General features: G+C 52.0%; 7 protein-coding genes across 8 annotated transcripts; 1 reads left to right on the top strand and 6 right to left on the bottom strand.

Annotated features, from left to right (window-relative positions):
• Positions 1-2,648: 2,648 nt before the first annotated feature.
• Positions 2,649-4,212, bottom strand: AAFC00_006289 (uncharacterized protein; the record flags this gene model as incomplete). Of its 2 annotated transcripts, none has more annotated exons than XM_069346225.1 (3): positions 2,649-2,972; positions 3,048-3,932; positions 4,018-4,212. In XM_069346225.1, the coding sequence occupies 3 exons, from the start codon at positions 4,210-4,212 to the stop codon at positions 2,649-2,651; spliced, it is 1,404 nt and encodes a 467-aa protein (XP_069197432.1). The 2 variants fall into 2 exon arrangements, with proteins under 2 accessions (XP_069197432.1, XP_069197433.1); XM_069346224.1 differs by having other exon boundaries at positions 4,018-4,134.
• An 829-nt stretch (positions 4,213-5,041) lies between these two features.
• Positions 5,042-7,084, bottom strand: AAFC00_006288 (uncharacterized protein; the record flags this gene model as incomplete). Its single annotated transcript, XM_069346222.1, has 1 exon — positions 5,042-7,084. The coding sequence occupies one exon, from the start codon at positions 7,082-7,084 to the stop codon at positions 5,042-5,044; it is 2,043 nt and encodes a 680-aa protein (XP_069197431.1).
• A 3,887-nt stretch (positions 7,085-10,971) lies between these two features.
• On the bottom strand, positions 10,972-16,137 carry AAFC00_006287 (uncharacterized protein; the record flags this gene model as incomplete). The annotated part of the gene is made up of 2 exons (XM_069346221.1): positions 10,972-11,519; positions 11,571-16,137. The coding sequence occupies 2 exons, from the start codon at positions 16,135-16,137 to the stop codon at positions 10,972-10,974; spliced, it is 5,115 nt and encodes a 1,704-aa protein (XP_069197430.1).
• Positions 16,138-17,515: 1,378 nt separating this feature from the next.
• Positions 17,516-18,219, top strand: AAFC00_006286 (uncharacterized protein; the record flags this gene model as incomplete). The annotated part of the gene is made up of 4 exons (XM_069346220.1): positions 17,516-17,641; positions 17,849-17,938; positions 18,008-18,044; positions 18,182-18,219. 4 exons carry the CDS (start codon positions 17,516-17,518, stop codon positions 18,217-18,219), a joined length of 291 nt encoding a protein of 96 aa, XP_069197429.1.
• A 677-nt stretch (positions 18,220-18,896) lies between these two features.
• Positions 18,897-20,906, bottom strand: AAFC00_006285 (uncharacterized protein; the record flags this gene model as incomplete). The annotated part of the gene is made up of 1 exon (XM_069346219.1): positions 18,897-20,906. The coding sequence occupies one exon, from the start codon at positions 20,904-20,906 to the stop codon at positions 18,897-18,899; it is 2,010 nt and encodes a 669-aa protein (XP_069197428.1).
• A 3,165-nt stretch (positions 20,907-24,071) lies between these two features.
• AAFC00_006284 (uncharacterized protein) lies at positions 24,072-26,179 on the bottom strand (the record flags this gene model as incomplete). Its single annotated transcript, XM_069346218.1, has 2 exons — positions 24,072-25,232; positions 25,319-26,179. 2 exons carry the CDS (start codon positions 26,177-26,179, stop codon positions 24,072-24,074), a joined length of 2,022 nt encoding a protein of 673 aa, XP_069197427.1.
• A 134-nt stretch (positions 26,180-26,313) lies between these two features.
• AAFC00_006283 (uncharacterized protein) lies at positions 26,314-26,870 on the bottom strand (the record flags this gene model as incomplete). The annotated part of the gene is made up of 3 exons (XM_069346217.1): positions 26,314-26,328; positions 26,543-26,593; positions 26,655-26,870. 3 exons carry the CDS (start codon positions 26,868-26,870, stop codon positions 26,314-26,316), a joined length of 282 nt encoding a protein of 93 aa, XP_069197426.1.
• Between the last annotated feature and the right edge of the window lie 68 nt (positions 26,871-26,938).

The raw sequence follows: 26,938 nt of genomic DNA, 5'->3' as shown, positions 1-26,938 counted from the left end.
GCACAACAACAACAACAACAACAACAATCAGATTCCCGACCTCCTCCCACCCTCACCAGCACTAGCAGACCAGCTAGATCCGGCGTTGCCAGTCCCTCGACCAAGGCCTAGGAGAATAAGAGCCAGACCTACTTTGGGGCAAGCACATTTACTTGCGGGAGGGACTCCGATTCACATTACCAGAATCGAAGTGACGATTTTGGGACCATTGGTCGCTCGTCGTGCTCAACATGTCCAACCACAGCGTGAAACGCAGACGTCGGCGCAGTCGTCCAGAAGGGGACAGGTCCCTAGGTCAGAGAGATCAACACCGCCGCCGCCGCCTAGATCGAATCGTCGGAATGCACCTGACAATGTTCCGGAGTCTTCGTTTGCAGGTGCTGGGAGACCAACGAGGGAGGATGTCGACAGATCCCGGGCTCGCACAGAAAGGCGGACTGCATCCAGAGCTCCGAATGGCACAGGGAATCAATGGTCAGATCCGATCGTCTCGAATGCGCAGAGTCAAAGACAGCATCCGTCTTCCTCCTCAAGGCGTCCAACAACGACCAGCGGGACATCACATGGGATCCCCATGGCCGCGATCGTAGAAGCGATTAACGGTCCTGACATAGACCGGGGACCGAGTACTTCTCCAGATACACAACAGAGTCCGCAGCACCGAGACCGTCGTCGCACAAGAGTCAGAGAATGGTTCGAGAGGCTGTGGCACGCTAGGATGAACCGAGTAGATGGTGCACATGGGAGTCATGTGGTGTTGTCAGGCGGTTCGACGGTGGCATCGCGGTATCGCAGCCGCCTTGTCTGTTCTTGGAGCTCAGCATAATAGTTGTTCATATGATCTGCGTAGCCAGATGATCGGAGGTTCCAGCTCAGTATGGTGCTTTGCCGATTGAGCTATACGGTTGGTTGTCGAGGAGTGTGAACGCTGCAGACGAAGACGAGGACGATTGCTCGGTACTCCGATAATGCCTATTTCTTTATTATGATCGATCGATAGATTGAAGAAATATTCTCTTCCACATTGGGCAAACCGCAGAAAGTAAACATTGCTCATCATTTGTGATATACTCACCGTACGTAGTCATACTCGAACAATCTCGCCTAGAGATTTCGGAGCGATGGTACATCTGTATCTTAGCATGAATCGTCAGGCTCAGGTGATTGACGGAGACACACGCCTTCATCGTACACTCGCATATTGAAAGGGACTATGCAGCTCCAGCTCCAGCTCCAGCTCCAGACGACGGGTACGGATGAAGTCGTAGACCACACCATACCTACAAGAGCAATCTGAGGCCTCTACAGCACAAGGCCGGCCACCGAGTACCATGCAGAGGACAGACTCATTTTCAAATGGCCTCAAGCGCAGGACAAGTACGACTCTCCCGCATGCTCAAACAGTAAGAAAGTTCATCACAATCGCAGTAGGCCCAGAAAGCCACCAGAGCGTGTGGAGAACAGAATACAGTATGGCTGGCTGGCGGACCCGAAGCCGGCGGGCAGCAAGCACCACACCTAATTTTTGCAAAAATGCCCCACCGATTCTTTCCCCTCCCCTCGCTCCTGAGTACGGATACTCTCCGTGTTCCCTGCCCGCATTACATTCATTTTACCTTTTTCGTCACAAATGAAGTCTTGAAGATGACCATTTCTTGCGGGACACAATTGCGCAAGTCATGTCCAGTCTCTGCGCCTGAATGATGCCCGTTGAGCGTGTGCGGTGCTGTGTGTGCGTCCGTCTCTGAGGTCATGGGACGTTTTGATTTCGCCCAATTTCCCTCGAGGGAACACAATTCATGCATTAGCGCAGGATCATGGATATCTTCGGTGCGATGGTACAGATGAAATGACGAGCGACTGATTGATTGATTAGCTGGTCATCGCAAGACAAGAGCAGAGAAGAAACACCATCTAATGCAAAAACTCGAATTCAGCGATATGTGTATGGGAGATGTGCGCGCAGCACCCATACGCATGAATTTTCGGATTTTGAAAGAGGGGTGGTAGCATTAGCCATGAGTATATAATCAGTAGAAATAGGACCAACTTCGCCTTCGGGCATTTGGTCAATTTGAAACTATACAGAGAAGATTAGCATGGCCCCTGCACTAAGGATGACACATGTGAACAAAGAGGTTAGTTCGATTCCCACCATTGACATTTAGACATATTGAATACAGTTGCTAATGGATTCTCTCGCAGACAAACCAATTTTTTTGGCATTTTATTTCTTGATTATTTTGGGCACTCGCTAAATCTTTGTTTACTTATATTTTTCGGTATTGATATAATTTGCATGTCTGAATATTCATGATCATCTCTGTCGCAATTGCTCTAGATAGCGAAAAGTGGGCTTCTCCGCTTGTATGCAAAAATGTCTACCCTATCAAGCCCTGGTGTGTAGAACATAAATGTCTACCTAGTCGAGCCCCAGTATATCGAACATAATGTAGTAACATATGCGCCTATCAGTGTGCTTATTCTACAGGTTCATCATATGATGAGCGGATCTACCGTGTGATACCCAAGTAGACCTGTTGGCTTGCACATTTACCGTAAACGTGTATCACGCAATGAGCATTATCGACCACAACAAATCACAAAAACAAGCATAAGTCATGAAGCATACAAAATCTAGGGTAATTCTATGGCTCAACAACAACGACATGTTCATCGTCAACTATGACATTGCCGACATTAATCGGAGGCAACCCTCGCTCTATCTCCTCGTTTTGCTCTTCCTCGCCATCCTCCTTGGCTTCCTCGTGGTTGACGAAGAAGAAGCTGATCAATACGACGCAGGCTCCGACCCAGTAGACCAGACTGGCATGCTGCGAGTTGAGGAAGATCTGGCCGATGAGCGAGAGAGGGATCGTGGTGCTCAAGCCGACCGTGACCACAATGGGAGACGTCAGCAGGACGGCGTAGGCCCAGGCCATGTCGGAAACGAGAGAGCTTATGGAGTTCACCTGTTTCGCATTACAATTAGCAAATGTCTTCAACAAAGAGCGGTGGAGGATGTGAGGTATACAACTCCGACTTACCAATATGATGAGCACGACCCTTCGATCACCTGGCAGCTCGAACGTCTCAACACCGGTCCAGTGCAAGATGAAGAAGCCAGGCCACAACATAAGCACATTCATCAGCCCAACCAGTCCAAAGAACAGAGGCATGCTGATCCTCCTCTCGTCTCCTATCCTTTTCTTCATCATGACAGCGTAAATACCATACATGACGGCCGAGAACAGAGCCATGCCGTCACCCAAAGCGATTTCGTTCCATGATTTGTGAGGGAAAGAACCGCGGTTTTTGTCGCTGTCACCACTAAGGTCGACGGTGGAGATGAGCACAATACCAGCCAGAGAAGCCAGGACTCCGAGCAGTTTCTTGAGTGTGAATTTCTCGACGCGGAAGATGGTGCCGAACAGCAGTGTGAATATACTGCTTGTGCTGGTGAGAATGGTGCTGGACGCGACAGTGGTGTACTCCAGACAGGCTGCGACGAAATAGTTTGCCAGAAACCAAAGGAAGCAGAATTCAAGACTCAGCCGGGCAGTCTCGCGCAGAGTCAGAGCAGGCTCCGTGTGCTTTACAGATCGAACACTCAACACCTGAGATCGCTGCATAGCCTCGGACTCGTTGTGCGGAATGTGTGTGTCGTCGTCGTCGTCGTCGTCCGGAACGTCGAGGTGGAAGCGTGGGCTATCCGGCTTGTGGAATGTTTCGCCATTCTCTTCTTCGTCCATCTGTTTCAAAGGCGTATAGCGAGACAGACTCCGGCGCCATGATCGGTTCAATTCGTGAAGAGATGACGGGTCTTCGTAGGCACGCTTGATGAGGATAGGGATGAGCGGTAGGATGAAGAAAGCGGTATTGACATAGGTGACCAGGTATGGTTTGGAATAGGTATCATCTGCGAATAGCGTCTACATTCAGAGAGAAGACATAGAATATTAGCAACCACAAAACACTCTCTGCATTCAAATCAATAATGGGCGAACAAAGTCATACACTAGCAAGGAAATTGGAGGCAGTCCAGAGAATGACAGTGGTGAACAACAGTCCCAGCCCAACCCATCTCCGCCATCTCTCATGCGCTGCCTGCTTGGCCAATTCCGGATTCACCATGATGGGTGACAGTAGCAATGGAGAGCGAACATCTGAAGATACGGGAGCAGACGGTATGTTGGTGCGGACTTCGTACATGGCTATGCGGGAATACCACCGCCCGTCGGACTTAACCGGCAGGGAACGGGGGGCAGAGGAAGGGGGAACGAAAGAGTGTTGCCTGATTAATCAATAGAGTCCCGCCTCCCGGTTGGCATTTCAGGTAGATGAAGACACGACGGACGCCGTCTCGGATTGAGACAGTTCTGTGGTCGTTGTCGCAAGAGTGTCGGAGTGGTATAAAAATCTTGCCAAGAGACAGACGTCCAGTCCTGGGACATGGGAAACAGTCATCCTAATATTATTTCACTTATCACAAGCCACATCCAACAATTCAGTCTTTCTTCTGGCCTTTGACGACTTACGGATTAGCACAAAAAGTGGGTCATGCTTTGCCCGCAATCAAGATAAGAGACAGCCAGCGCGGCACAATGATGATTTACACACACACAGACATTACCGCATCTTCCTTGCCGAATCGGGTATCCTTGCGCATGACTGCCTGCCTGGCCCCGATGTCGTGCTCCGCAGGCAGGTCACTGTTGGTATACTGCAGTCATAGTCACATTTAAGTTGAAAATGATCACATATCTGGAGAAGTAATACGTTGTTCTTTTACGCTAAGTCAAAGGTCATAATCGACATGCCTCCCTCTCGCTTTCTTCTCCTTCTCTTCTCTCCGTGTAACAAAAACGCCGCCGCAATGATTTGTAGTAAAATCAATGTCGCCTTGTCCAGGCTCAATATTGAATCGTGGTATCGCGCGAAAAGTGCAAAGGTGGTCAAGATGAACGCAAAGGAAAAATGAAATGAAATAGGCCGTAGACGCCCACCCACAAGCTATGCAGACTTCTCAGATGCGCCTGTTTTAGGCACCAGACGAAGAGCTGGAAGCGTCACGGCTCGCGCTCTGAGCCGATTGCTGCTGCTGCTGTTGTTGCTGCGTCGAGTGGTGGTGGTGGTGATGATTACGTGAATGTCCTTGGTGGTGCCGCGAATGCTCTCCTTCTTTCGCTTCATCCGCCGCCACACACCAGAATCTGTGGCTTCCCCAGGCTCCCTTCTGGCACTCCTTGCTGCAGTACTTGGTTCTGCGGCATCGCCTGCACTTGGCGAATTGCCGTGTGTATTCCTCCCACTTTCCGCACTTCCAGTAAGCACATTGGCGGATGCCACCTCTGCTTTCGTCTTTCCTGCAAAGGTTGCGCATCACAACCCCAGCCCAGTACTGCATGGTCTCGCTGTGCTGGGATGATGTGGGGAGAAGAGATTGTCGAGAGCTCGAGCATCGGACCGTGAACTTCTCAATCAAAGGGAATATGTTGTAGGCTGGCTCATCTGCCTTGGGCACAAACTCGTTGTCCCAGGCTTCGTCAAGCTCTTCCTGAGAAGGACCAGTGTAGGGTGTCGTAGCATCGTAGTCAGCATCCAGTGTCTTCAGCTCTGCGTCAATCTTCAGCCGTGCCACCAGGTGCGATTGCTGAAAGTAGGATCTAAGGTTGCAGTATTTGGACACATAAGCTAGCAGTTGCAGAGACATGATGATGTCCTCGTCACGTGGAAGAGCGGCGAGGAGCGGTGCTGGCGCTGCTGGCATGTAAGAAAGTCCCGGTCGGAAAGAAGTCAGAGTCGGCGGCGTCGCATTGACAAGGTCGACCGGAGGCAGAGGTGGCGCGGGAGCGAATCCAGTTCGTCCTGCGGGAGGGCTGGCGGCTGCATTCGCCGTCTCTTGGTCTGATCGGTGAGAAGTAATGAAGTTGTCGGCATGTGCAACGTTGACGGTGGGCACTGCGGTCAGAGCCACCGGAGTCGCACTGCCCTCGAGCATTCCATCATCGCCGACAATGTCTTGCATAACAATATCATTTTGGATACCGACCATTGGTTCTGGCGACGCTTCGGCTGTGTCTGAAGTCTCCTGGCTGCTGTCGTCGTTGTGCTCGCTTTCCCAGTTACCCGAGATGGACAGCTGATGACGGATGGACGGCCGCCTCCGGGGTCGAAGGGTGGCGCTCCGTGGGCTACCAGGAGCAGTGACACTAGGCGTCGTGGGCGACTGAGGCTGTGAACTAAGCTCCGCGTGCAGAGTTGGGAGCATTGAAGGCAGCCTGTCAATATCGCGGACTGGTCGTAGCCCGAAGGGGCTGAGACTGTGTTGATATGGTGGTGTCGTGACTGGCTGCTCGCGTCTCTGAGATCCAAGGACAGGCGATAAGACATGTCTATCCTCCCGCGGCCGTTGCATTGCCCGCTCTTGCGTCCTCCAGCCTGCCGTCACGTTGGCTTGAGGGGTGAGACTACCGGTGGTGCGCAGTCGGTCCATCTCTTCGGCGAGTGGGTGGAATGGCTGTGCAGGCAATGTTGGAATCTCGATGGGTGGCGGAGCTGTCCTTCTGCCCCTCTCAGAGCGCGACGAGAGCTGCCTGGATTGCTTGGGTAGAGTTCTGCTTGCATTGGCTGCTGTGGGTTCGAAGAGACCCATCTGGATGGATTTACGACGAGCTTCCTCGTCTGCACGCTTGTTCAGCTTCTCCACCGCCTGGATGTAGTTCTCCAACACGGTAGCAACCACGGGCACCATGTCGGCCTCGACCACTCTTGTGCGAACGGTTTCAGATCCACGGACACCGATGTTAAAAACGCACTGAAAGGCGAGATTCCATTTCCAGCTCTCCATTGCATCCTTGCTTCGGCCCTCCTTTAGGATGCAGACCAGCTTCTCAACACCGCCATCGACAGTGAGGATGTCACGGATCCGGGCGGACGAAGTTGTGAGATATGCGAGATTGTTCAATGAATTGATGAGCGGGAGTGTCGAGGTGCAGTCAAGGGCGCGACGGTCGTAGAGGGCGGGGGTGATGCCAACGGAAGCCTTATTTGCGCTTGGAATGCTGAAATTTGCCTCTCTCATGATGTCGAACTGGCGATGATGATGATGATGATGAGGATGAGGAGAAGCAGTCTAGTTAAAAGGAGATGTCGATTGACAATTCTTTCGATGACACTCCGTGGCAACGCTGCGGCGTAACGGGTTTGGTAAACCGAAGAGAGAAGGTTGAGGGGGTAGGGGAAGGCGACCAGTCGGGGCTTCGGTCGCTTTCAATCAATTACAAAGAACACGCCAGCGACAATGCACAGTCAAGTACCAACACCTGCCATGCGAAGAAAAGTAAAAGACCCAGAGATGAAGATTCGATGGAATGATTGATGTTGTTGTTGATGATGGTTGCAGCTTTGTGGCTCGACTCCAGAAAGTCAGTCAGACTCGGTGTGACTCGGAGAGCGAGGTTGAAGCGGTGACGTCCAGGCTTTTTTGGACCAAGTCAACTTCGACACTTGACAAGTCTAATGCAGCAGTATTTTTGAAGAGTTTGTTGCGTAAGATGTGCTGCGGGTGCGTGCGTTATCCAAATGTTATTTGGGCTGACGACGAGAGCACTACCGAAACCGCAAAGGGGAGATGATGGGGGGACTGTCAAGGGTGGTTGGTGATGTCTCGAGTGCGGAAAGCACGATACTCCTGCGGCGCGCTGCGACTCTAGGGGCGGGGAATGATGAGATTGGGGCAAGCCAGGCCAAGGCGGGATCACAGTCCCGGTCGTTAATTGGATGCAAGAGAGAAATTCGTGTCGGTCATAACATGCAGAAAGAGACTATCGAGATGCTTTGACAGAGGACGGGAAAGATGGGATACCGTCGGAGATGACTGTGAGAAAGAGGCCAAGGTAAGGCAAAAGGTTAAAGGGAAAGGGTGAAAGAGTCACGGTAACCAGAGAAGGTCAGAGTTGCAGAGCAAAGTCCGTGTCGTTCACCGTTTAGCGAAGACGTTGAGCCAGAACCTCGAGGGGGGGGCGGCGGCGGCGGAGGAAGAGAGACAAAGGCTACAGTAACACACTCACTAACACAGACAGGCAGCAGAAGAGCCAGCCAGGCTTTCGTCGGCGCTTCTTCTTTTTCAAGCAGCGGTCGCAGGGCAAATCCTAGGGCAACTCAACTCCCCGGCAATCGCATTCTCTTGTCCGCCGCCACTACTGTACACCGCGGATTGTGAATGACGCGCCAAGCCTATATCATGGGGGAAGATGTAACGTTGGGATTGCGCTCAATGTCAAGTGGTCCAATTTTAGAGCTGCGACAGCAACTGCAAATCATTGATTATCACTTGTTAATTTCCTGCTTTCGCTTTCTGACGACCACTGCTTTCAGCCTCCCCCCAATATCAACCCAGTGATGGGGAACTGTGTCCGGTACACAACACACTTTCCCACACCACTTTCCTGGGCTGTCATGATTTCAGGGGAGGCTGGGCAAACATTAATAATATAAGCATCGCGATCCTTTCTTGTCTCTTCTTGTCATTTCGCTCTTTACACCTCGGAGATACGATCAGGTTTCGAGTCACTTGCCGGATCGGCAATGACATATATGTAACGAATGCTGTACAGATTATTAAAACAAAAGACAAGGCTGTCAAGTCACGTCCAATCGCGCTTGGGTGCGGTAGAACAAGCGCTTCTTTCTCACTCAGCTGTTCGCGTCCACCAACGGCTCGGCTTGCCACGCGAACTCTAATGTAAAACCCCAGCTAATCAAATGGTGTTCGGTCACAAACTCTGTTGCAACTGTGCAACTGTAGCCTCTGCCCCTTGTCTGAAGACAGCTCTGGGCTTCTTGAACTCGAGTCACATCTTGCGTCATCGCGACTTTCGGCTGTCTTTTGTGAGGTAGAGTTGTCGGTCGAGGAGCGGTTTCTGATCCTCGACAGTCTTCTTGTTAGGGCGGCGTGCGGCAAACAGACCCGGATCTGCTGTTACTTTCCAAGTGTAGGTTGAACTGCATGCATGGCGGGTTGTGTTGCCATGCTCTTTTTCGCCTCGGCAATATTCCCGATCTGTGCACGAGCCTTGCTGCTCTTTTGTTCAATGTTCAATCTAAGGTAACCTGCGTGGCAATGCCAAGTCATGATTTTCCATCATCTCGATGGCCGGCTGGGGGTTCCACACAACGCATGCATGATTGTCATCGTCACGCGGTGACGATCCGGATAACACCATGGTCCACTGCTTTCCCACCTACCCTCTTATACGGCTAATTCTTATTGCTTTCGGAAGGGGAGCTTGTGTGTGTGTATGGTGTGTTGTAATAGGTACTGTATACTTTTGGTAGTTGATCTCGCAGGCTATTGTGATGGACAAGAGACGAAAATTTTTGACCGATAGTTCAATCTGACTGTACAAGTACGGTGTGATCTAACAAGACTCGCGCTTCCGCAATTTGCAAGTATCCAGGTAGGCGATCCTGACGCTCTACTTCTCTGTAACACTCCGGAATAGCGAGCTCGTGCAAATAAGGTACGGTACCTTGTAAGTACTTTGACGGACCACCTCCGGTACTCTATTCGAAGCTCTCTTCTTGTTATTACAGTATCACCGTACCTTGTATTCTTTTTTTTTCTTCCAAATCACCTAACCTTACCTCGACCCTTCCCGCCTGGGGCGCCTCGCTTACCCATCGCTCTTACACGAATCTGATGCATCGAATGTATCTACAGTAAACTAACACATGTACACGTACAAAGGTACTGTACCATTATGAGTGCGCACGTGCGTTTCGTGCGTTCATGCATGTGTGTGTGCACTCAAAACCACGCGCGAAATAAAACTTAGTACCACGCCCTCTGCTCTCCGGACAGAGATGCTGCGAGGATCATATCAGATAGATGGATGTAGCTATAAATCCCAGCCTCGCTCGATGACGAAGAGCTTCATACTCTCTGTCTCGTCTTGTCACAGAGTTTCTCGGCTACATCCATTGACCCTAGCCCACTGCGCGCGCTCTCTCGCTGCACACTTTCTTACTTGTGTGTCCGGTACAGTAGTACAGTCTACTCTGCCCACTATAAGGTAGGTACAGTACCCTCCCCCCGACCTGATCCTTGATGGTGGACGCATCCGACCGAACGCCTGCAATCGAACGAACGATCCGGGCCTCTCACATCTGAGTACATGAGTACTGTGAATAGGTATGTACTGTTCAACACTCAACTCAGCTGTCAAAGCGCAACATTCTTCCCCTTTTCTTGCTGTGTACGAGTCCGAGTAGGTAAGGTAGCCGGGAGAGCATATCAAGTGACGACACTCTGGCTTGGTTGACTGATTGATGGGTATGCCATTGTCCATTATTGATTCGTTGTTGCATAAGGTGCGGTAAAAATGCTAAGTCGGTGCAGGTGAGGGGGAGGTAATTTGTTACTGTACTGTACTGTACGTATTACTACAAAGTATTGCCTACCATGAATCGTACTTTATACGTGCGTGCGTGCGGGTATTTTCTGCTTGTGTCTACACTCCAGAAATTTCTGGTTCTTTTTTTTTCTGTCGCTGCTGATGGCGGGGTTCTTGGTCTCGTTTTCGTGCTTGTTTCATGTGTGAATATCGGCGTGTGTTTACTGTACTTATTGTACCTAGGAGTGTGAAGGTAGGGAAATACTTCTCTTTGGCGGGGGGTATCCACCGTGTGCTTATTGATGTCAAGTATGTGCTTGCGTGTCTGTTGGATGGAATGGGTAAGAGATCTGCTCTGGAATGGTGTTATGATGTGGAAAGCAGAAAAGGAAAAGGCAATTTTGTATACACAGTAACAGTAACAGTCACAGTGATGGAGCGCTTTTCCCTCTTAATATGTGGACATTTCGATTGTTGCAGAGATTCATAAACGAGCTGGGTTGAATTCAAAAGAAAAAACTTTCTGACATCATCATTCATTACCTATTCATCTTCCTTTTTCTTCACGAGAACTTCAATCCCTACTCGTCAGCGTGCCCTGCCGTACGCTCCCGAACCTCCTCGACAACATCTCCTGAATATCCGTCGATCGCCTAACAGGACCCTCGAAGCCATCCTCGACGACGACGATTTCTTCTTCCGTCTCGACCCTAGTCACAGGAATCGCTGCATTAGCACCCTTAGCGCGTCCAGCGCTACCTTCCTCCATGACTCTCGGCCGATTGAGCAGATCCACGACTTCATTCTCACGCTGAGCCTGCGCCTCGCGCTCACGAGACAGCTCCAGACTCGACTTCTTCGTGCCGTGGTTCCAGCCGGCCTGGAGCTCCATTGCAGAAGCTTCCTCGAAGCGTCTGCGCACGTGGATGTCGCGCTCCAGGTCCTGGAAGATGTCGACGTCGGTAGGGAAGTAGGCTGCTTTGAGGCTGCGGACGCCGAACTCGAACCACACTGTGGACACAACGATCAGGATCAGCGTGAACCACCAGGTGAAGTTGTCGCCGAAGCGGTTGAAGAAGCCGTTTTTCACGTTGTATTCGTTGTTGTTTTGGTAGGTCGTTGCTGGGGTGGAAAAGTCAGTTGTGTGTGTTTGATGAGAAAGGGCTGTCTTACCGAGAATTATCATCCAAAGGAACCAGCCGCCTACCGAAAGCACGCTGGCGATGATGGCAGTGTACGTCTTGTTGTGATTCTCAATCACTTGCAACTTGGTGCAGATGAGAATGATGCAGGCCGTGAAGGTCAGAGACCCAAGCGCATACAGACTCTGATCTCTAGTGAAGATTGCTTGGCCGTACGACCCGTACATGAGGAAATACACTAGCATCGCTTCCACGACTGCCATGAACATCCACCCGAGGTAGATCTTGAAGTTGAAGCCGCCGTTGCGTTGGCCCTTGGTATAGAGCTCTGGAACAGCGAGCAAAGTCTGAGGGAGCAGATCCTTTTCGAATATACCAATAAAGATAACCGGGAGACTGGTGAACAAGGTGTTGAACATGGAAAGAGACCAAGACTCGTATAACGATGTGCCAGTATACCCTGTCCATCGCTGGTAGAGCGCTTGAGTGAGATAGAACAAAAGTTCCTTCCAGAACGTCGAGACCGTGTATTTGCAGATGCGGATGTAGTTCCACCGACCATGTACGAGAAGAAGTTTCGACAGAAAGCGAAACTGCGCGATCGAGTAGTCCGAGGTCCTGGCTGCTTGAAGACCCTCTTTACCTGTTATACCGATGCCTACGTGGGCCTCTTGGATCATCGCGATGTCGTTGGCTCCATCGCCTATCGCTAGCGTGATTGCCCCCTTGACCTTGTATCGCACTGCTTTGACCAGGCCCGCTTTCTGACTGGGAGAGGCTCTGCAGCAGATGACCGAATCGGCCAGGACAGCAAGATTATAAAAGAGACCCCGCAGCGGCTTGTCATGCTCGATCAGGGCCAGGGTCTGTCCATCGACCACAATCACAGAATGAGCAACCTTGCTGTTGTTGATATCCAAGATGGTAGCGGCGATGCGCTGCTCAACTTCACCAGTCTCGTGGTCTAGAATGGTGATGGAAGAGTAGTCCTTGATCAATCGACAAGAGTGTCCGATATTAATGGCCGTCTCACGCTTGTCACCAGTCAACATCCACATCTTGATGCTGGCGCGGCGGAGCTTGTCAATTGCCTCGGGAACGCCGTTCTGGAGTTTGTCCTCAATAGCGGTGGCGCCACCTAGCTCGAGATCCTGTTCGATTAGTTCACCGGCTTGCTCAATCAGCTCCTGCCGGTTCACGAGACTGGTAGTGGCATCGTGATAGACTTTCTTCCAGCCCATGTACTCTTGCTCATCAAGGAAGCGATGGCCATATAGCAAAGTGCGTAAACCCTCGGTGGCAAAGTCGTTGATGTGTTGGAAGCAGCGTTCCACCACTTTCGGCTCGTCTACCACGAGCGCTTCCTCGATCAAGTCTTCGTCGTCTTCATCATCAGTCTGGAATGAACTGCGTGCTTCCGACGGTGCCGAGGAGTGGCGGCCAGGTACATGTGTAGAGGGTCGTGGTGAATAGTGTAGTCCAGCATCTTCCTCGTGCAGCACGTCTACATCGTGTTCCCTCTCATGTAACCATTCGTTGATCTCACTTCGGACGTTTTGACGGCTAGCTCCAGACATGCTTGGTCTCGAAAGCATACCTCCACTCTTGCGTCCGCCTAAGGACAAAGACACACTCGGTCGACTGAGACTCAATCTCTCATGATGCTCGCTCTTGCGGGCTATTGCCTCGCGCGCCTCAAGGCTTTTGCGCCGACTAGCTTTCTTCTCGATCTCGACGACTTTTTGATTTGCCAGCACTGCAAGTTTCAATCTTTGCATAACAATGGTGTCGGCACCCTTACAGATCACGCAGATACGCCCATCGGGGAAGCGCACGAGCACAGACATCCTCTTGCGCTTACTGGAGAACTCAATCACGTCCAGGATATCATATTGCTCCACCACCGCCTCTTGCGCGTGACCGTTGGGATAAGTCTTGACAGTAAGTAGAGTAGAGTCTCTGTTGACAACCATGTAGTCGAGCTCCTGTGCAGCTCGAACAAGAGCCAATTCATCAGGCGAGGATGCTTGAAAGTCGACAGAGCCATCCTCTTGCGTCTCTGGCAGACAAGTGTGGCACAATGCCATTGAAAGCAACAGCATTCGAGCCTTTTTGGCGAACACGGTGAAGGGCCGACGCTGGAGATATTTGATCAAGTCTCTAGTATTGAGTTCCAGCTGGGCCTTGGCTGGGCGGGCTGAGGATTGCCATTGGGAGGTAGATTTTCGGCTCGGACGTCGTGCATCTTCGCCTTCGTCGTCGATCTCACCACCTTCCAAAAGCGTAGTCGAGGCGCGTGGCAATTTTGCTGGTTTCTTTCCCTTGCTTTTCCGTCTTCTCTTCTTATGCATGAGCATCTCGCCGCCCTGCTGTTCGTCCTGGAGATCCGCATCGTGCAGCCAAGCAATACCGGCAACACTCATTTTGCGGAACTTCATAGAGTTGTCGGTCAGGGTTCCAGTCTTGTCCGAGAAGATGTAATTAATCTGGCCGAGTTCTTCGTTGATGGTGGAAGTTCGTGCCTCGAAGGGAGTGTCTGAGACCTCGTCATACATGTCGATGTCGTTGAGAAGCAACATCTGGGCCAGCTTGACGATTTCCATGCTGACGTAAAGCGAGAGAGGAATCATGGTGTTGAACATGATGATGAAACTCGTCAGGATGGGGAAGAAAGCCACGTCGGCGTCAATCAGATACCACGAGTTCTTCTCGGTTCCCTTCTTCCAGACTTGGTAAGCCACGGTGTTGAAGATAGATAGCGCAACGACGAAGATGACAATAATGATGACAATCTTGTTGACGACTGTCTGCAATGCTGGAGCTTTGATTCGAGGATTCTTGTTGGCGTTCATGCGAATTTTGCACTCTTCACCAGTGTATATGACCATACCGATGGCTTCGGATGTGTTCCTCAACACGCTTCCTCGGTACACAATCTCGTGGTTCGTCAGAGGAGCAGTATGTCCGTCCGTGGCCACCTTGCCCTCGAAGTTGTAAAGATCGAGATTGGGATCTTCGACGACAAAGTGAGCTTTACAATCACTGATGGCCTCCAGGGTGTCGCAGAGCTTGACTAGAGAAGTGGTTGTCTGCTTGCTCTTGAGGTTGGTCTCTCCGTCAAGTGCCATGGTCTCGATGTAAGCGATGCCATTCGGTCCCTTGGCATTCAACAGCACAATATCAGCAGGAGCGGCCTCGTCTCTGTCGAGCTTCACCACGTCTCCGACTTGTATGTTTTGCCATTTCGTCTTGGCCCAGTGTATGGGTCCTTCGCGAGCGGCCGGTGTGGTCTCCTCAAAGTCTTCTGAGCCAGGAATGGGTCGATATGCATGAAGCACGGTGGCTTCACGGTTGTTCTCGGCCTTGTCGAGGCGGTAACGTCGTAAGTCATCATAACCTTCCTTCGCCATGGAAAGAGCAACGAAGAAAAGGAGTGGCACGATAGTAGTGTAGGTGCCAGTGGTACTCAGACCGGGTATCATTTGCAAAATAGAGACGCATAAGAAATAGAAATTGGCAAGCTTGGAGAATTGAGCAAACAACTGCCTGGGGACGAAATTCCAGGCATTGTACCTGCTTGAGCGAATGGTGTTGGTGATGTAATTTTTGCCCGTTCTCTCATCTATCAAGGCCTGCTTCCTTGAGGGATCGAGGTCAATGTGCCTTCCGTCTCTGCTTGGGGGGATTTCCTGGATCCTCAGGACAAACTTCCTCGTGCGCGAATATGCTTGCTGGACGGAACGCCATACAGGATTACGGGCAGCCCTCGCCTGTAACCAAGAGTTGTAGTGGGGAAGGGCCTCGATGCCGCGAAGGCCTGTCGGAGGCTCGTGGTATGGTAGCTTGAACTCTTCTTGCGACTCACGATCGACTACGGGGGATATCTCGACCACGGTGTCCATAGACTTCTTTCCGGTTGAAGGTCGTGTGGATTGCCGTGAGAATTGTCTCGAGAGAGGGTTCAGGTTGGATGGGCCAACGTTGCTCATTTCTATAACAGAACCTGGAACCTCGGCGGGACGATCTCGCATGTTTCGCTGAAACAGAGCACTGCGAAGGGAGTATCCTCGGTTGCGGCCTGCGGGCGACAAGGGAGACAACTTGGGACGATGTGGAGCTGATGGGGAAGTGCTTCTGTTCGCCAAAGGACTGTCTGGTGAGACGACATCCATTGCTGCCGTGTCGCCAAATACTCTGGGGCCCGACTGCGCAGTGCTTGTGTCCAAAGAAAGATTCGGCGTGCCAGCCCTCTTGGACACATCGTCGACCTGCTCAACCATGTCATCGCTCTTCCTTTTCTTGTCGCCCGATCGCGACAAGGGTCGAGAAGTGTCCAGAGAGAATCGCACTTTTTGCTGAGGATGCTCGTCGAGATCATTTCTGCTGATTACAGGAATATCGTTGCCCGAAGTCATCAGTCGCGCCGGGTCTGTCGCAGATCTGCGAATACCACCAAACGCCTCGGCATCCGTGAGGTCTGCCGAGTTGTCTTCTTCCGTAGTTGCGACATTGTTTCTGACACGTTCGTGTTGGCCTGAATGTCTCCTCCTCACACCAGAATCACCAGAATTATTGTCTTGATGCGCATCGCCAGCCATTTTCTTGTTTCCCCAGTATCTGCACTGGTCGCTGTCTCAGAGATGGATGACGTCAGGAAGCGCATCCATTGCACAGGACGAGCAGTGTCGAGAGAGAAAAGAGACAATAATTAGGGATCGGTCTCTTGCCCGATAGTCCAAGTAGCTGTATGATCAATAGGATACTCCAAAAGATGTGTTGCGACCGAGTAGCATCGAGGCGGTCGAAAACGTGGCGGTGTCGTGCCAAGGGTAAACCGTTGACACAAGGCGGCCAGGCACATTTCAGGTTGGATGGCAACCTTATTCCTTATACAAAGTGCCTAATTGCGACCAAGAAAGACTTGGAACTCAAGGAACTCAAGAAAACTTGACCGTAAGCAACCAAACGACAGGGCAGGGGTGGCGCGTCTGCTGACGTCGTCTTCACGCGTTCCCACTATACGAAGTACAGTGAACAAGGTATACCTCAAGCGAGGAAAGTCAATCTTTCCGTTGCCTTCTTTCGTTCCTCTGTGATTGGATTGTCTTATCAAGTCAAGTCGATATGACTGATATGACCATCTCGCATGGTCTTTTATTCTCCGCGATATATTGTGGACCCGAAACCACAACACTTCACAGTAGCACTGATGTAGTGCACTGTACAGTACAATATTACAATATCCTGTCGTTCTCAGCTGGTACTGGCAGACCCCGCAACTCGAATCATTCAGCCCGTTTCTCTCGACTCTTGGGACTTTGGCTCGTGGCGTCGCTAATCTCGCGATCGAGAGACATGCGCCAAGAGGTTACACGATTATCTTCCTGCTTCCACATTTGATGGCGCGACTCTTGAGTGCTTGGTTGGCAGCAGAACATACAGTAGAGGTGTCGCAGGCATAGTGAGGCGTAGAACACACCCAAGGTCTAGGAGATTCTGTGTCTGTAGTATAGTAGTGTGTCTGCATAGTAATCAGGATGGCAGCACAGGACTGGCCTCGCGACTCTGTCGGTCAATCATATGTCGACATTTCATTATTTGAACCAACTTGCTGTGTTGCTCTGTGATGCTGTTACACGGGCTCAGTGCCATTTATAGAATATAGCGATTGATAAGGATGGTAAAATGTGCGAGGTCATGTAATTATATATTCTCGAGATATTCTCCGAACTTGCAGTAGGTGAAATGCTGTATGCATGTTTGCATTGTGTTTGCACTCGATCGCATTGCAGACGAACGACACTCCGCCGAGCTTCGGTCATTGACTAAATGTAGTCGACAATAAACGAATCAATAAGCCAACCACCGACACATTAAACCAACTAATCGACCCCGAGCAACAATCCATACACCATACCTACGCTCTCTCGCTACATCCACAAAATCCCACCGCTTCCTTCTCGCTCCACAAACACAATGGCGGACGCAGACGATGGCTCCTCGAACCCGGTCAACGAACCTCTGGATCTGGTCCGCCTTTCGCTCAACGAGATTGTCTTTGTCAAGCTACGCGGAGACCGAGAACTACAGGGCCGCTTACACGTATGCGATTTTCATTTTTTCCGATGAGCAGCAGCAGCAGCAACAATCCCCAGAAACATTGCGCGTGCCTTGTGGCTGCGTCTGCGCGCCAGGGAGGCAGAGAGAGAGTTGCGCAGGCGTGCGCGCGCATACCCATCACCTTCTACGCAATGTCCGAAAGATAGAACGATAGACAAAGACAAAAGCTTACTCGCGTGACTCGGACAGGCATACGACAGCCATTGCAACCTAGTGCTCGGAGAAGTCGAGGAAACCATCTATGTGATTGATGACGAGGACGAGCTCGACACCGTGAGGGTATGATTTCTTCTCATCTACTGTGTGTAACATGAAAAGAGAAACAATCGCTGACGCTGTGTTCCGCAGACGGTGAAGAAGCAGTCGGAAATGCTGTTTGTCAGAGGTATGTATATTTCTGCCGGCATTATTAGCACCACCACGAGCAGCACTACCACAGCTGGTACCGCTGCTGCTCCCAGACATGCATGCGCTTTTTATATATCGTTCTTCCCCCAAGCTCGTCCACTTATTTTTCTACAGGTGACTCCGTCGTTTTAATATCCCCGCAAGCTCAATGATGTAACTTCACGAGAGACATCGGAATGCTAAAAGGACAATATCAAACCCCCCTCTCTCCACAGCTCCGACTCGGCTCTTGTCTCAAAGGTTGAGGGGAATGCGGCCGCATTGAGCCAGTCAGTCGCATACGAGAGAGTTCTGGTTGGCCAAGTCTGAGCTAGAGTGCTATAATCACTCTGCAAGCCTTCTTGGTATAGACATGTATATGTATCAACGACAGGCCCACGGAAACACGATGGAAGCGAAATAAAAACGGAAATTGTGACAGGAAAAGCAGGGGTGTCGAAGAAGGCCTGCGCTACCTGTGTTCCTCGGCGCTTGATATGAAAACCGGGAGAAATCAAGCCGATGGGGGGAAAATAGTGACTGACTTCTCAAAAATATATTATTCTGGTTTCCTTTCTATATTACTTCACTTTTTGGTGCACATTAGTTGGGAAAGACTGGCTTTCGGGGGTGTTGCTAACCTTAGAGCCGTGTAAGATAAGATGTACGCCAACCTTAACTTCTCTTCATTCCTTGTGTCAAGTGCAACAGATCGAGCTTGGGGTTTTCCAAGTCTTTGCTAAAGAGGCAGGAAGGTGCGGGGCAGAGAGGGCGGGAGCGCACTCCTCTTACCTCTTACTACCACTCCCATCATTACTACTACTACCACCACCACCAGTATGACCACTAACTAAACAAGCTCAAACAAAGCCACATACCCCCACCCCATCCCACAACGCCCGACCTTCTCTTTGAACAGCTTCGGCGAAACGCCCCTTCCATCCCCGCCGTCGAAACTATTCACCGCCGCGATCTTGACCTGCTGACGCGCCGCGCCCAGGTCTCGCGGCGCCACATCAATCCACCAGAAGAACCCGTTCGTCTCGAATGGCAGCAGGTTCCTCTCTCGGCCTTCTGTGCCGGCGGTTTCGAGGATGTAGACGTAGTGCTTGCCGTTGCCCATAGTTTCGTTATCCCAGTGCGTGCAAACTTTTGAAAATTGGAATCTGATGAATGGAGTGCTATTACCGTACACTGAAATGTGCTTCGTCAGCGGTCTAAACGACTCGACGGCGATTCCCTCCTCGCTCGTGAAACCATTGAACATCTGCGGTGGCTCGGCGCCATTACTCGGGCCCAAGATGTACTCCGCCCAACTAATCTCCGGCCTGCCGTCTTCGCGCAGGAGATACCGCTTGTCGGCGGGGAAATGGCTGAGGCCGAAGTCGACGTTGTCGCGCGTGAAGTGGTGCGGTGAGAAACCCCTCTGGTACGGCTGGTTGGGTCCGCCGACGGCGCCCGCGCCCCAGCAGCAGTCGATCAGTTTCCATTTGCCATCGTCGATTTTTACGGCGTTCCAGGCGTGTCCGCCGGGGTTGTAGGGTGGTAATGGGCCGCTGGGGCCGGGTTGTACGAAGCCGTAGCCTTTGCCGTGGCCGCCGACGACGACGCTCTCGAGGCCGCATTTTGAGGCGAGAGCGGTGAAGAGGCCTGCGTAGCCTTCGCATACTGCGAGACCGGTCGCGAGAGTTGATGCCGGGGTGGAGGGCTTGACGGCGTTGTTATAGAATGCTACTGTGTCGTAGTCGATGTTGTGGTGGAGCCAGGTGAAGAGGGCTCGCGCTTTGTCTGTTGCTGAGGGGAATTGGGAAGTCAGTTGGTTGGATAGCCAGCCTAGATCTGTGGATGGGATGGATTGTCGCGGGAAGCGAGCGGCATGAGCATCCACAGCGGAGAAGTCTCTGCATTTCAGACACGAGTCTTGCGACGGTGGAGATACAGGATTTCCGTTTAGTTTTGGCTTCGACGCCTTGAGCTTTGTCAGATCCGGTCGAGACGCGAGAGGTACAGGAGGGCGTCCATCATCGCGCCTCGTCTCCGCAGAATTAGGTTCAATAGGAGCAGGCACAGGGTTGTTGAATCCAAGACTCAATATCGACTGCTTAGGGCGGGTAGATGTGCTCGGCTCCGGGGGCGGCACGCTCTGCGATTTCTGAGGTACCACAAGCAGAGATGGAACACTAGAGGTCGACTTGTTGCTTCGAAGAGCCACCCTAGGAGTTTCCGTGTCGCTCTTTTCTCGCCTGGGAGGTAGCGGTGGTAACTTGGATGGATCATACTCTGGGGCCTTGATCGTGAATCGATTCGCTGACGCCGCAGTTCCGATGCTTGTTCCTGTCCTTGTAGAAACTCTCGATAGAGACGACGTGCCTGACATGGCTGAGGCGGTCGAGTCGGTCGATGGCCTTCGACCTAAGTTTCCATCTTGCGCCACAGGAGCCTCTAGTGACATTTCTGACGGTCTTCGCGGCGGAAGTTGAGGCGCTGGTCCAGATGGTCTTCTAGGTGGCAAGGCCGGCGCAGCACTCCTTGATGGTTTTTTAGGCATCTGAGGTGGCGGGGCCTTACCATTCATTCGCATAGGACTACCATTCGTCCTTGCGTCAGCCGGCATATTACCAATGTCGTTGTTCGCGGCAGTGGTATAGCTATTGACCAGCGGGACATTTGTGGTTTGCTGCCGAGTTGGGATCCCAGGTCTTTCAATGTTAGGCACTGTCGTCACATCTTGCTGTACGTCTATAGTGGTACTCCTCTTATACGGTGGCGGCGGCGGTCCTCCAGGGGCGCGGCCAACATGGTCAAGTTTCAGCGCAGCTATTCGCGCTGCGATACTTGTCTGCCCACTTGCCTCGGACATGTCTTATCCTTCGAGTAGCTTTCTTGATTATTGATGTCAAGGGCAGACGATCTAAATGAGGGGCACGAGGGGTAAAGAAAGTATAGTCAGTCACTTCACCAGCCAGCCCTCAAGACCAGGATCAACTTATGCGCCATGCACGAGTAGCAGTGTCAGAGCATTACTCAGGGACTGTGGAAAACTTATTGCAGCTACTTTGTCTGCGCGCTCCTGACTCTGTGTTCCCGGTCGCGCTGTCCAGTCAGACGCATCTATTGTCTGGACCATATTTTTGGGATGGGCGTCTCCAATACTGGAAGCGTTTCAAGGCGCCAACGCTTGGTCCTGGCGCGCTTACTTCCAGGCAAGGAATGTGCCAAGAAGCGAAAGCATGCTATTCTTGGCTGCAAATGGTACTTGTGACTACTTCACTTTGCGCGCCTCGTCTCCAGCGTTAAAGACATCGTGATAGTATGATAAGGTAACTACTGTACTTGTATGTGAGGATTATCGAGTGAAGTTGGCGCTTTGTATATACATGCTCTAGTCCATACAGTACAGCAATCTTAGTGATCCGCAGTACTTTAGTGCCGTATTGGCTCCCTATCTTCAGACTTCGCTTGGGTCCTCTACTGTTTTGGCTATATGGATCGCGGCGTGCCGTTAGTACTTGGCGGTCCTTCGTACTGACATTCGGGAAACCATTACTTGTACCGAAGTGCTGTATCGCTGATCCAGCGCATGGTAAATAGAAGAGCGATCATGACGCCGAGTGTGGCACCCCATATATCGCTCGCGAATTGGCTCGATCGTCATGAATATTGTGCTCGACCGATGATATGCGAGCCGAGTACAGTAATGAGGTTGGGTCTTCTGAGAGGTTTCGAGAAGTAGTGTGGCTTTTGCTTGGGCTGATATACAGCACTTTATATCATCCTGTTTCATTTCTGTCTTGGACATGATCAACACGAAGCGCAAGACATTCTGGAACTATAGTCAGGGCAATACGATGACATTCACTCACGCTGATCTACCTGGCTTTTGTATATGCCACTGATCGAATCGAATATGATTTCTAAGTTTGTGTACTTGTTGCAAAATGGAATTAAATGATGATGGCAACATAGGATACACGAGGAGCAAGGTGAGTGCTTGCCAAACTTGGACCTTCTGACGTTTGTCATGAGGTATGATGTTCAAATAGTCTGATTTTGAGAAGGCTCCCAGCAATAAGCGGACCGAAAAGTGTGGAAGGGCTACAGACCGTGCGATGGTGACGAGCAAGCAAGGTCACCGCGAAGAAGACCGATTCTCGCGATAGCATCGTCGACACGATGTGGACAGGGTTGCCCTCTGAACAATCAGCGCCCTAAAAGGGTCAAAGCGTCGCTCAGGCACGACATATCGCATGCCAGATTATGCACATCATCCCATAGTCATGTCCAATTCCACTATATCGCGCAAAAGGTCGGTGAGCAGCAGCCCCCCAAGAGATCCCCCAATCATCGAGCGAGCGCGAGCCCACATAAACAAGAAGAGAAAAAGAAAAGAAAACCGCAATCAATTGGGTAGGTGCCTCGAGCGAGGAGATGCACCATGTACCCCGTGTGACGCACAAACCCGCACAAGTGGATAACCGGCAGGAGTATCTGACCACGGGCATGTCCATGCGTCTCATTCTCGAATCACCGAATGTGTCAGGGCTCGGGTTTAGTTCTCGAGGAAACACGCTCCGGTGGGCTTTCTGCGTCATTCTCATCACTCTGATTTGCTTCCACCTTCGTACTCCGCGACAAGAAAGAACATCGGCGCGGATGTCGATTGTCTGGGTCTGCGGCGGCGGACCGGCTCACTCGCGCATCATGTGCCCTCTAAATCAGTGCTTTGTTCAACAAGGTCCAAGGTCCAAGGTCCAAGGTCCATGCCCGGGACAATCACTCGTGAGTCACTTGATCTATGGTAGGCGATAGCGGGCCGCCCGTCTGCTCTGAGGGTTCCACAGTTAGGTATGGTACACGGTTGGTCGATGAATAAACTTAGGCGATGGAATGACATGGGGTGCATGGACAAAGTGCGCACAGGCCTCGAGAATGCTCGCTCTTACTCGGATCAGATGCCTTCCAGAAGGACACGGGCTTGTCTTAAGGCTGTCCGAAGCGCTTCGATCGCTATTTCATTCGCTACTGGTGCATCTTTATGCAACCTGTGATGCGACAATCGACAGGAACTGGTAGCAGAAGAAGAAAAAACGGAAAAAGAAAGCAGGGGAACAAGATTGTACCCCGAAACCAACCATACCCAGATGATCTGCCGGCTCGTCTTCCCTTTGCTCCCCAGAGTAGATGAGCTGACCGGTGGTGATGATGGTGGCGATGCGACCGGCAAGACTCCCGCTGGCCATAAGTCTTTGTCCTTCTCTCTGCTCTTGACCCTAGACTCGGAGCACTCGAGGCCCCTCCCCTCGGGGCTTGGTCGTGCTAATGTGATACGTGTGCTTTTTTGCGCGAGCGCGAGCTACGACAGTGAAAGCACGGTCTTTCCGTCGTCCAAAAAGGAGTGACTGAGTGAATGCGAATGCCTAACTACCTTGACTGAATTCGAGTGTCTTAGACTAAACGTGACTGGCTACCGAGTATTCTGTTTGACCTCTTACCAGCACGATCATGTAAGAATGGTAGCATCGACCTTTTGTGAGGAGGGAAGATGGTGGCAATGTGCGGCAGTAGCCGGAACAGGGCGCGTCGCATCATAACCGAAGGGAGAAAAGGAGTGACTGAGGCAGGGCCATGGCGGATGGACCAGGGGAACGTGAAGTAGTCCCAGTCTGCATGTCAGGACTCGTGGAGGGGCCTATGTGCTGGCGGTGCAAGGGAAGCTGTAACGTTCTGCCAGCATGTGTATATGTGTGTATGTTGTTGCAGTGTGAAGGACAGAAAAAGGAAGGCAATCATCGCATCGTGATTTTTGCAACCAATATACTCTAACATTCAGAGAAAACTGACCAACGCCCCTGCACACATACTCCAGATCCCGCGCCCGAGACAAAGGAGATAGGAAAGTGACCTTGACGAGAGCATGAATGTAGGTCAAAATGTGTACTGTGATAAAGGGGGGCCTTCAAGCTGGGCAACGCGGTTGCTCTCGACTCGACATGGCCAAAGCCCAACAAGTGTCATGCGTGTGACTTCACCTCTTCCTCTTCTTGTTCTTGTCCAAGGGACGTGCAGGTGCAATGAAGTCACCGTTAGTAGAGCTAGTAAGGGAACCGAAGCCCGCCTCGGAGCCCTTTTTGACGGGAACGCCCATGTGGCGACCATAGCGACCCTTCCTACCGTTGCCTTCATCCTCACTCACACAGCCGTCTGCACCTATGCCTGCATCCTTGCATCTGCCGCAGGGGCGTTGACGATCACACCCCTTTTTACTTTTGCGGCAGCGCTGACAGCGAGGCTTGGATGAGAGATCCTCCTCATCAGCACCATACTGGGCTTGGAAGTTGATAGTGGACGCAGCCGAAGTCTTACGGGACTGCGATGGCAGAGAGGCGGGCGAGATGGGGATTTTTGCCGCCGATGTAGACCTAGGCTTGGTCTTGATCGGGCCAGGCGGACGACTCTTGCCAACTTTGGCGGGTAGCGCAGTGGCGGAATCGCGCTTCATGACAGCAAACACCTTGGCCTTGATCATCCTCCGCTCAGTGTCTGGAGAGGCAGTATCATAGTCAAAGGGGAAGATCTCGTCACTCTCCCCCTTGAAAGAGGGTTCATCGTATTCGTCACTACTCGACTGAACACTGTCGGTGCTGTTTAGTGTGTTTGCAAGAGCACGCTGTTTCTTCCTGCGGCTCGCAAGTGGGTGCATGTCAGACTCCATTTTGTTGGGCGGAAGCTCGTCATCGGCCTCTTCGCTTTCCTCGGCAGAGGAGGCTGCCTCGGCTTTGCCACTCAGGGCGTCGTCCATGGTCGAAGTGGACGTACGGCCATAAGAGAAGTTTGAAGCATCTCCCAGACGCATCAATTGAAGAGCAACATCCTCATCTGAGATTGTGCTGCAAGCAGTAGGCTCTGGTGTAGGCAGGATGCCCCCGGTGGACTGCCGAGGAGGTCCGTAAGTAACGTGGCCAGGACGGAACTGCTGAGGGTGAGATGCGTAGCCACCGTACTGGCCATACGAGGCCTCGGGACGCGTGTAGCTCTGGGGGGATGGCAGAGGCTGCTGGAAGGTGAAGTTGCGCTGGTTGGAGAGATAGGGGGAAGCTGCGACATCGCCAAGAGCTCGCCTCTGGGGAGAGTGAGAGGAGATGGAGTTGGAGGCAGGCACCTGAGGTGGTACAAAGAGCGGCAGTTCCTTCACGAGAGCATCGTATCAGTAATTGTGCGTGGATATAGGACAAAAGCTTGTAGTAAGCCGGGGGGGACAGGGGGATTACTCACCGAGCTGTCGAACTTGGCTCTCTTCCTCCTCCCTCCTTCGACAATGTTGTCGACGCTGATCTCAGCGCTGACATGTGCTTCGCGGCGAGAACTGGTGACAGAGCCATTGCCCTCGTCACTATCGCTGTAATTGTCAGCATAAACATCGTGCTCCCGGGGCTTCGGGGCACGGGAGCGGGCTTTGGCAGCAGCAGCGGCAGCAGCCGAAGCGCTCTTGTGACTACGGATAGACTGGGGCGACAAGCTGCGTGGACGAGCGTTGCGCGATGCCGGACGGGACGCCGTGCGCGAGGCGGGCCTTGAAGAATGAGTGTGAGGACGCAGGTCCAGGGCAGCGGCATGCTTGGGCTTCCTCGGAGACAACGTCGTCGAGGGAGAGCGGACACTGGCAGCCGCAACAGTAGGATCTGGGGGAGTGACGGTGACCCAGACAGTCATGCCGTGATGGAAGTTGTCATAACTGGCTATGAGTATGTTCTGCTCCTCATCCTGGAAGATGAGGCCGGGACCCTCGTAAAGACCGTAGAAGTTCTTGACGGTGGTGATGATGGAGAGAGTGGTGTCGTGTGGCGAGATCATGACACGCATGGGCAGACGAGCCCGGTTCTGTCCCTCTGGGAAGACCAGCTCGAAGGTGACCTGCTTCTGCTGTCTCGCACCAGGCGAGGGGCGGGGTTCGTTGACCATGGCGGCGGAAGGCCTGGTCGGAGACAGAATGGATCCCTCATACTGTCTGGCAGGCAGGTGGATGCCTTGCGACAGGTGTGGAGGACGAGTCGGGTATTGCCGACTGCGTGCTCGGTCGTCGGCCTCACCCTCGAGGTGAGCGGCAGCCCCGGCGAGGAGGTTACCGACGTCCATTGTACAGGCCTGGACGGCCTCTTTGCTTCTGTCTAGGAGTAGTCCACAGTGTCTGACCCTTGTCGACGCTGTGTGTGGGTCGGTGAGGTGGGCAGGCAGTGGCTTCTGGCGGTTGGCGCAAAGGGAGGGGTGTGTCAGAAACGAGGGTACTGCAAATGTCCTCGAATTAGCATCAGACTCGATCAAGATGAATCCAGAGCAGCCAGACAGGGCAGGCTGGTGGTGGTGATGATGATCCAAGAGTGACAGGGCATCAATGAGTGTTGGTTGTGCCTGCGCACTCCTTCCTGGAACGGCAAGCTGAGGTGCCGCCAGAAGTGGAAAGAGCGGGCGTCATGACATGGAATTTCACGATTGACATACATCTTGCACCCAGTCAATGTACCCAACGATGCGCAAACCACGACGATGGACCTGAAAGGGTGTCAGATGGTTCAATTTGGTTGTTTTTGATGCAGCAAGTGCTGATTCGCACCTTGTCGTCGCCAGTCAAATGAGCGGTAGACAGTCCGGATGTCCGGGACGACGAGAGGCTGATATGCACGATACAGGCGGGTTGAGAGAAGATGGAGACGATGAGAGAGGATTCAGATGGCAGAAATGAGTTGGAACAGCAAAAGACAGATGCACAAAGAGGTTTGGATATGGAGAAAGAGTGGTGTGCAAGGTTGAGTCGGCTGAGCGAAGCCATTCGAGAGAGAGTAAGTACTAGTGGTCTAGTACTAGTGGAGACCCTTTACCCTTTCCATTGGCAAGACT

This window comes from Neodothiora populina (assembly GCF_041146345.1).
Source record: "Neodothiora populina strain CPC 39397 chromosome Unknown canker_contig_7, whole genome shotgun sequence".
Classification (NCBI taxonomy): Eukaryota; Fungi; Ascomycota; class Dothideomycetes; order Dothideales; family Dothioraceae; genus Neodothiora; species Neodothiora populina.
This window is presented reverse-complemented; position numbering and strand designations above follow the sequence as displayed.